The sequence below is a fragment of the Clupea harengus genome, chromosome 1, assembly GCF_900700415.2.
Source record: "Clupea harengus chromosome 1, Ch_v2.0.2, whole genome shotgun sequence".
In the NCBI taxonomy this organism is placed as follows: Eukaryota; Metazoa; Chordata; class Actinopteri; order Clupeiformes; family Clupeidae; genus Clupea; species Clupea harengus.
In genome coordinates this window covers 18,355,967-18,365,966 of record NC_045152.1, presented here as the reverse complement: position 1 = coordinate 18,365,966, position 10,000 = coordinate 18,355,967, and the positions used below count along the sequence as shown (strand labels likewise).

The window sequence follows — 10,000 nt, the reverse complement described above, 5'->3', positions numbered from 1 at the left end:
CAGCCCCTCACAATTGCATAAATCCTCTGGAATGACAAACATATCATGAAACACTACTGGTTCCTATTCCTTGCACATTTGTGTGGATTTGTGTGTTGATGGCAACAAGAATGTCTCAAAATGATGTCAGTAGAAGCTGGGATGAATGCCTGTGTTGGATGATCCACAAATGCAGGTTCAACACTTTGCACGTAGAATTACAGAATTTATAAATATACATTTATTTGTATAAATCATAGTACATTTATTCAAACGAGAACTTATAAGTCACATGTAAGGAGTTCTGTGTTTGTGGATGGAAAAACACATTTGTAAATCGTTGAACATTTGTTGATCATGGCACATGCATTTACAAACAATTTTGAGACATTATTCTCTCCATAGTTGTGCAGCTTCTCGTTTGCATTTGGCATGTTGCCTCTTTTTCCCACATATCTCCCCATGCTCCTGCCCGCTCTCAGGGGATGGCTTCTCTGACGGGGCCCCTGTGGGAGCGCTTCATCCTCACATGGTTCCAACCAGAACCAAATGAGGGGGCTTCCCATCTCTGCTCAGTTCTGACCTCCTCCACTATCAGAACATTCCTTCAAGAATCTCCCCACCGCCCAGAAAGAGTTCAGTATTCCTGGGTCCTAGTGAAAGATGCCCTAGGTGCCCCAGTTCGTTCCACTTCACGCTGTTGGTCACTTGGCTGCAGGTCCGTTCCACTTCACGCTGTTGGTCACTTGGCTGCAGATTGCTTGAGACTGACATGAGTGGTGAGTCACAGAGGCACTGCGTGGGCATTGGGTGGAAGAGTGAGGAACTAGTGATTGAATCTGGTAGCCCTCACTTCATCTCAAAGTGCTGTGCTCTTTTCCCTCTCTTGCAGTAGGTTCTGTCTCCCTTTCCCTCTTTCTCTCCCCATCTCTCTCTCTCTCTTTCTCTCTCTCGTAAAAATGGACATCTCACAGCTGTCTGTTCTCAAGTCTCTATTTTACCATGTGGTGTCTAGTACTGCAGTGCAAGATGTTCGAATGTACCTGACAGAGAGGTGTCTGTTAATCTGCAGGTAAAGCTGGACACCTCTCTCTCCCCCCTCTCTCTCTGCCTGGTACCCTGAGGTGCCTGGGGCATTCCATCCCCTGTGACGCCACATGGAGGGGGTTCCTGCCTGACAGTGCTCATTTCTCTCATCACTGCGTGGAGTACAGCTGCATTTTGTGACTGTGTCAGTAAGCGTATGTCCCTGTTCATTTTGTGACTGTGTCAGTAAGCGTATGTCCCTATTCATTTTGTGACTGTGTCAGTAAGCGTATGTCCCTGTTCATTGTGTGACTGTGTCAGTAAGCGTATGTCCCTATTCATTTTGTGACTGTGTCAGTAAGCGTATGTCCCTGTTCACTGAGTGCTGGAGGAGAAAACACGTCCCCCTAATGAGCATCTAGCTAGCAGGATAAGAGTACTACCTCTCTCTCCGTCTGTATTTACCTGAACTCACTCTCTATCTCTCCGCCTCTGTAATCGCTCCCACTGTACTTTTCTTCATTGTTTACGTTCTTTTCTTTACATCTCCCTAAACATTCCTAAAGGGGAGCTCTGAGAATAGGCAAAGTGAGAAAGCTCTCACCTATGATTCACATCTGGAGAAAGATTTTTAATGATCCATCTCTAGCAGTGGGTGAGTGGGAAAAAGGCTTTACAGGATGAAGTGGATGGTGTTTCTCTCTCTCTCTCTCTCTCTCTCTCTCTCTCTCTCTTTAACACCCCTAGATTTTCTCACACATCTTCCCTCTTTTTTCCCACATCCTCCTCTTCTCCTCCTATCGCTCTCTCTCTCTCTCGCTCTGTCTCTCTCTCTTCCTCTCTCGAACACACCCCTGTATTTTCTCCTGAAGGGTTTTTCTTCATATCACACATTTTCCCTCTTTTCTTCCACTTCTCGCTCTCTGCTCACCCCCCCAGCTAGCTCCCTCTTCCAATCTCTCTATCTGTCCATCACTTCACCTACTCTAACTGTTTTGAAGGACTCTGCTGGTCACAGCACACTAGGACCTCAGCATGTCCCCTCTCCCCACTCTCTGACCCTCTTTCCTCTCTTCATCCTTCTCTCCCCTCCCTCCCTTTCTTTCTCTCTCTCTCTCTCTCTCTCTCTCTTTCTCTCTTTCTCTCTCTCTCTGTCTCTCTCTGTCTCTCCTGGCCATGTTCCTCAGGATCTTCATCCCCAAGAAGCACCGTCAGCGCTTCGATGAGGTTGTGTCTCAGAGCCTGATGTGCCGTCTGCGTGGTCGCAGCTTCAGCGAGCACCGGCACAACCGCCTGCGCCGCAGCCGCAGCGAGGACCACCCTGAGCGCCTGCTGGTGTCCACGCGCGCCAGCTCCGTGCCACGCACCGCCCATGACGAGGGCCTGCCCCCGGCCTCACGCGGCCTCCGCAAGACCACCTCGCTCATCGCCGGACACGCCAGTGCCGCAGCCAACGCCAACCGCAGGTCAGGATGCACAGCAGCCCATAGGGTACACCGCTTCCTCTGTAGTTATGGCTACATTCAGACCAGAACATCGCCAAATCTGTTTGGACAACATATTACTGTGTCATCTTACTTACCACACACCTAGTCAAGTGTAAAAATCACTCTAACATTCACACTTCAAAAATGCAGAAGTTTCTTCAACATATGTCAGTTTGCTATACTGTACTGTTACTATATACATATCTCACTTTGGTAATCAGCATCCCACTATTGCTCACGAACTTTGCAGTGAATAGGTTTCATGTTCCTAGTTATTGTTTTTCAACTGCCTGCTGTCTGATGTTTATTGCTCATTTATGTGAGTTTTGCGAGTGAGTGATTTTTTTCACTCTTGTTATTCTTTTACTTGTAATTTTCTTCTTACCTCATTTGTAGTCTTTTCCCTTCATAAGCTATTCCATTAAATCTGCTTTGATTTTTTTTCATATCTTTTCCCTCCCTCCCAAGAGCTTGTTTATCAAATAAAAGGGAATAGGCTGATTTTTCTTCAGCTTCTTGCCTTAGTTCTCAGCACTGCAGCAGGAGCAGGTGTATGTGTAGGAGAGGGGCAGGTGTGTGTGTAGGAGAGGGGCAGGTGTGTGTGTAGGAGAGGGGAGTAAAGGAGGTGTGTGCGTAGGAGAGGGGAGTAAAGGACCAGGAGCAGGTGTGTGTGTAGGAGAGGGGAGTAAAGGAGTGGGATTTCATGCCAGGAGTTAATTGTGCATTACAATGCTACAGCGCTGGTTGTAGCCTGATTGCTCACCCGTTGTCAACACAAGAGTGAGACTAAGAAGGCCACAATTCAGCCAAATTATGAACTCAGAAGGCCACACTTCAGCTCAAACATGTAATGTCTTTTCTTCTGCCATCAAATGGATCTGGGTTTAGTTCCAATACCTGCGACCTCAGGCAGGAGCATTTTGTACACATGATATATAGTATATGGGCCATTCTACCGAATTGGTGCAAAGTCAGGTTGGAAATATTTTGAAAATGTGTATGTTTTATTCCCAAAACTTTGTCTGTATATATATTGTACCATATCTAAAGTACACATATCTAGTAAATGAACCGTCAATTTTTATGGATTTTTTTACCAAATTTCAAAGTTCAATTTATACAATTCATCAAAATCTAAGTGCAATATTTCTTTGTAAAATGCAAAATACTGATCATATTGATTCCAGAGTTGATGATTGATGAAATTGAACATACATTAAACCAATCAGTAGCATAACATTTTAGTTGATAACTCAATATACTTTATTTTTTACAAAACATCCAGTGTTTTGGTAGTGACTGCACTGTTTCGGTAGTGACAGCACTGTTTCGGTAGTGACCACAGTATTTTGTTTGCAAGGTTGTATCATATTTCCTCAACCTTATTGCTTAATCTTAACTCATACCATGCTTTAGGTTGGGAATATGGGAATGTCTTTTCCTCCATGATTTTCTGACCTTCTTTTGCTCCCTGTTGGATAAATCACTGATACATTTCAACTTTCCTTCTTCCTTTCATTTCTTATTTCTTTCTCTTTCCTTCCTTAAATATTCTTGGTGTTTCACTGGATCATCCCTGACTCTTTGTCGGTATTCTATCAGCCTCTCTGCTCCACTTTTTCCTTTTGGCATTTTGGTCTTATGAATCTTATGATTCTTCCTCTCCTGAACAATTTCAGATAGAAATCAGCATTATCTACATCTTTACCATTTAGTCCACATAACACATTTATTTCAAAATGATGGGATTTAACTACTTTCCATTCCATTTTGTCACTACCGAAACGACCATGTCACTACCGAAACTTTACCATATGTTTTGGTAGTGACTGTTTCGGTAGTGACTGTTTCGGTAGTGACAATTCTAGCTAAATTTGAGCATAAATAAATAATTCTAGCAAGCACATGGCTAGCAAACAAATCTTTGAAGAGCTGTACACACAAACAAACATAATACTTTGCATAAAACCCCAAAAAGTTTACTTAATTGAAGAAAAAAAGGTGTTCGGTAGTGACAATTCTTAAGGTTACACACTGATTTTCAGACTTTGGAACACATTTATATCAAAAGTATGGGATCTAGCTACTTACCATTCAGCCATGAGGGACAGGGATGCAGTATCACTGCCTGGTTATAAATGCAGGGGTGTGGCTAAAAAACAGGCTCAGCCAATGGACTAAAACTCCTGTGTTTCGGTAGTGACATGAAAACTATGGACATGATTTTTTGAGTATAGTTTTTTTTTTTTTTAATTAAACCCACAATAAATCTAAATCTTCCAAGTTCTGTTTAAACTTAATCATAAAGATCTTTGAAATTAGATAATTGAAAAAAAATCTAAAAAGTGTTATTTACAGAAATTGAAATTTAGATGCCAGGGTTGGGGACAGCTACTTCCCAATAGAAAGTACCCTATAAATGATTTTTTTTTATATATTTAGCTTATCCCTATCTCGTGTAATGTCTTGGGTTTGAATAGACCATAACATATTCTTAGTAAATATCTATGTCTGAATACTTAATTGTTTTGTAAATTGTTTTTCTTGTTGTGGGACCACACTTCGCACCAATTCGGTGGAATGGCCCATATAGTGTATATATATAGTGGGCATGCATGCATCCTGCAAAACAATGGAATATTTGTGGCAAATAGCTCTATATTTGTGAAGATAATAGGGTTATGTTGGGTAGAGTGATGTCTGACATTTTGTGCTCTTAACATGAGTGTAAATGGTTAGAGCTTCTTCTGGTGGATCCATAGAATGTGAGGTGTTACTGCAATTAGAATCTACTCAACTCTAACATTTATCGTAGGTTACAATCAATGTGTTACCTTCTATGGTAGATTAGAGGAAGGATGACATTAAATAGATGGTGACTACCAAAATCTTTCAAGGTGTCATGCTCCTTCTAGATGCGGATGTGTCCAGTGGGTGAGCCCTGGACTCTTCAGGGAGGGACTCTTGAGGGATCCTACCATCCCTTGACTCCTTAACACTCTTTTTTATTTCCACCCCCTTTCCTTCTTTTTTTGTGTGTGCTCCCTCAGGACTGTGCGAGTGTACAAAGGCAACCAGAGTTTCGGCTTCACCCTACGGGGCCATGCTCCAGTCTGGATCGACTCTGTCATCCCAGGTAAGGAAAGGGGCACCCTTATAGCACTTATTGTGGTTCTTTGAGTAGTTCTGGGTGCTGTGCATGGGTCATGGCTATGTCTAAGAGGGAACTAATTAGTCACTTTATTATATGTGCTGAATCCACCAACCATCTCTGCCCTGAGATCAGTCAAAGCTGAAGGGTCTTATCCGTTTCTATCCAACTGGGCCTTTGATTTCCAACCCATTGCATACTGAGTGTGTTCCCTGTGCCACACAGTGAGCGGAGCGGCTGTGAGGGAGACTTCAGGGTTTGAGGGCCAGCTTGGAGGCTGCTCTTCACAGTCAGAGATCACAGATTGATACACCAACGCTTCAGTCAGGCCTGATCTGGCTGTCGTATGATCTTCTGTCTGATTGATACACCAACGCTTCAGTCAGGCCTGATCTGGCTGTCATGTGATCTTCTGTCTGATGTCACAAGGCCCATATTAATTCTCAATATATTTTTTTCCCTTTCGTGTCTCTAGAGATGATGTAATCTCATTTTCAGTGTTGAATCTTTCACAGGCACAGTATGTCCTGTGTAAATGTAGAGCCCTTGCCTTCTGTCCCCATTATGTTTTAGTGTCCTCACAAGGAACCATTCTCCAGTATCTGTGTATCTCCTCTCATGGTGAGTTTTCCTCTGCCCCCTCGCAGGTAGCCCTGCAGAGCAGGCCGGCCTGAAGCCTGGAGACCGCATCCTGTTTCTCAATGGACTTGATATGAGGTGGGAACCTGCAGTCTGACATCCAATTTGTCTCCACTAAAAGCCCTCATCTTTTCAAGTTCTATGTTTAAAAGCTTTTTCTGCGTACTGGGATTGCTTAAAGTCAATTTTGTAATCTCAAAAAATAAAATAGTCTGTCATGTTGAAGCAGGCGTTCATTGTCATCATAGTTGTAGGGCTTTTAAGACCGAAGTCAGTGCCTGACTGAATGGCGCTGTGTTGAAAAATGACCTGTATTTTTTCTTCTTTCATCTTTCTGAGAAGGGCCATTTGTTGTTCAGCTGAGATTTAAAAATAGCTCGATGGACTCTTACAGAACAACACGCACAAAAGCACAGTGAAAATTGTTTGTCAAACCCACGTAGTCTGCCAGCACTCACTCCACATGAAACACCTGGTCCTTGCTCTTTGATTCTGTCCTTCAGTAGCCTTGCTCTCTGTTAAGTGCTGCCAATTTAACATTCATATAGAAACTATAAATAAAATGTTTATGTTACATTGTGTGGCCACAACAACATGTTTTGAGAAGAAAGAAAAAGTCCCTTTTTGTGCCTAAATATCCATGCATCAAGTAAGCTAGACGTGCCCTTTCACTGTTTCACTATTTCCTTTTTTCCTTAATCTCCAAAACTTTCAAAGTTTGAGCCTCTCTGTTTGCACCTACTTTTGGGTGTGTGTCATTATCCAGCTGTGTGAGCTGACCTCTGTGTTCTCTCCAACAGGAGCTGCTCCCATGAGAAGGTGGTGTCCATGCTACAAGGCAGCGGTGCCATGCCCACGCTGGTGGTGGAGGACGGGCCCCCCATGTTCGTGCTGCCCGACCCTGAGCTCCAGCAGCCGGGCGGCGCCTCCCCCGGGGGACGCTCCCGCTCCCCGGTGCTCACCTCCCTGCAGTGGGTGGCCGAGATCCTGCCGCCCAGCATCCGCGTACAGGGCCGCACCTTCAGCCAGCAGCTGGAGCACCTGCTCACCCCGCTGGAGCGCTACACCATCTGCAAGTCCCTGGAGTCCTTCTTCCAGCACAGGTGCGTGACAGGGTGGAAGACGGGGTGGAGGACGGGGTGGAGGACGGGGTGGCAGAGAGGGATGGGGAGATCATTTGTTGCCCTTTATTCATTAGTATCATTTATTGTGAACTTACAAATAGGAGGTACCGTAAAGCAAGTGTGAAAAATGGTGGTAGTTCATGGTCAGGTTCTCCAAGTGATAATGCTATTAATGCTAGCATAGTCCTGGTGTGTGTCTCAGTCCAAATAATCATGGAGTTGAAGATTGTGGAGTCATGGACTTGATAATGGGAGCACTTTGTTCACACAGGAATGTGGACACTCTAATTGTGGACGTCTTCCCTGTGCTGGACACGCCGGCCAAGCAGGTGATCTGGCAGTTCATCTACCAGCTGCTGACCTACGAGGAGCAGGAGCACTGCCAGACCAAGATCTCACGCTTCCTGGGATACAGAGTCTCAAGTGTGTACCACCCTGGGAAGGGGGGGTACACGTGTGTGTGTGTGTGTGTGTGTGTGTGTGTGTGTATAGGTGTGTGTGTGTGTGTGTGTGTGTGTGTGTGTGTGTGTGTGTGTGTGTGTGTGTGTGTGTGTGTGTGTGTGTGTGTGTGTGTGTGTATGATAATCATGTGTCCGTGTGTGTGTGTGCGTGTGTGTGTGTGTGTGTGTGTGTGTGTGTGTGTGTTGCAGTGCCTCCTGTGGAGCCTGAGCCAGCCCCTGAGCCGCCTCATCGGCGCAGCAGCTCCATGAAGGTGACGGGCACCACCTACAGGAGCAGCGTGAGAGGACGCACCTCAGACGACATGGTCATCGGCACACACCTCGGCATGGGTAACACATACACACACACACACACACACACACACACACACAGACACATGATTATCATACACACACACAGACACAGACACAGACACACACACACACACACACACACACACATACAGGTACTCAAACTGTACTTAAATGCCACATACACCTCAAACACATACAGTGGGGAAAATAAGTATTTGAACCCCTGCCGATTTCGCAAGTTTGGCCACTTGCAAAGAAATGTGTGATCTATAATTGTAATAGTAGGTGTATTTTAACAGTGAGAAACAGAATATCAACAAAAAAATCCAGAAAACTGCATTTTATAACATTTATGAAAAAAAAAAATTGATGCAGAAAATAGGTATTTGAACCCCTAGCAAAACATGACTTAGTACTTGGTGGAATAACCCTTGTTGGCAAGCACAGACGTCAGACTTTTCTTGTAGTTGGTCACCAGGTTTACACACATCTCAGGAGGGATTTTGGTTCACTCCTCTTTGCAGATCTTCTCCAAATCCTTAAGGTTGCGTTTTCAATGGGAGGGAATGAGGGAATGAGGTTCAAGCCCAATATTCCACGTTGCATGGCCCCATCCATAGTCCCCTTGATGCAGTGGAGTCATCCTGTACCCTTGGCAGAGAAACAGCTCCAAAGCATAATGTTTCCACCTCCATGCTTGACGGTGGGGATGGTGTTCTTGGGGTCATATTCAGCATTCTTCCCCCTCCAAACGCGGCAAGTCGAGTTGATGCCAAAGAGCTTGATTTTGGTCTCATCTGACCACATCCTGTCTCCCAATCCTCCTTAGAATCATTCAAGTGTTCATTGGCAAACTTCAGACGGCCCTGTACACGTGCTTCCTTGAGCAGGGGGACCTTACGAGTGCTGCAGTACTTCAAACCATTACGGCGTAGTGTGTTGCCAATGGTTTTCTTGGTGACTGTGGTCCCAGCTGCCTTGAGATCATTCACAAGCTCCCCCTATGTAGTTCTGGGGTTATTCTGCACCTTTCGGATGATCACCGATACCGCACGAGGGGATATCTTGCATGGAGCCGCAGACCTAAAGCGATTGACAGTTGTTTGGTGTTGCTCCCATTTACGAATAATCGCACCAATAGTTGTCTTCTTCTCACCAAGCTGCTTGCCGACGGTTTTGTAACCCATTCCAGCCTTGTGCAGGTCTACAATCTTATCTCTGACGTCCTTGGTCAACTCTTTGGTGGTGAGGTTGAAGGTGTGAAGTATGATTCTTTGGACAGGTTTCTTTTCTACACTTCACCAGTTGAGATCAGGTGTACCTTGTTTGGCCTAATGAGGACTAATCTGTGTGCTTCTTGGGCACATAACTGGTCATTGGGAGCCAGAATTCTTGCTGTTTGCTTGGGGGTTCAAATACTTATTTTCTGCATCAAATACAAATAAAGTCATAAATGTTATAAAATGCAGTTTTCTGGATTTGTTTGTTGATATTCTATTTCTCACTGTTAAAATACACCTACCATTACAATTATAGATCACACATTTCTTTGCAAGTGGCCAAACCGTGGCGAAATCGGCAGGGGTTAAAATACTTATTTTCCCCACTGTATTTGGTCATGGCCATTTGTCATCTTCGGTTTGCCACAGATTACCTCGCTGTGAGAAACATTTACTTCACTGCCTACACACAGCATGGACTGCATGTATTGAAACTTGCTTGGATACTATAGCATTCATTATAGCTGCCTTCTGCCGTTTCCTCTCAGTATATGGCCCACGATGAGATGCACACAGCTGGGAGATGAGGGCCAGATGTAAGACGGTTATGTAACGCTCC

At 44.6% G+C, this 10,000-nt stretch overlaps 1 protein-coding gene across 1 annotated transcript in view; it reads left to right on the top strand.

Moving 5' to 3' along the window:
• Nucleotides 1–1,615: 1,615 nt before the first annotated feature.
• Nucleotides 1,616–10,000, top strand: part of grid2ipa (glutamate receptor, ionotropic, delta 2 (Grid2) interacting protein, a) — a 17,893-nt gene continuing 9,508 nt past the window's right edge. Inside the window, exons 1-6 of the mRNA XM_042708892.1 lie at nucleotides 1,616–2,471; nucleotides 5,543–5,628; nucleotides 6,291–6,360; nucleotides 7,083–7,385; nucleotides 7,678–7,829; nucleotides 8,057–8,197. Of these exons, the coding sequence (XP_042564826.1) occupies nucleotides 2,182–2,471; nucleotides 5,543–5,628; nucleotides 6,291–6,360; nucleotides 7,083–7,385; nucleotides 7,678–7,829; nucleotides 8,057–8,197 (1,042 nt within the window). The 5' untranslated portion in view covers nucleotides 1,616–2,181. The remainder of the gene's footprint in view (nucleotides 2,472–5,542; nucleotides 5,629–6,290; nucleotides 6,361–7,082; nucleotides 7,386–7,677; nucleotides 7,830–8,056; nucleotides 8,198–10,000) is intronic.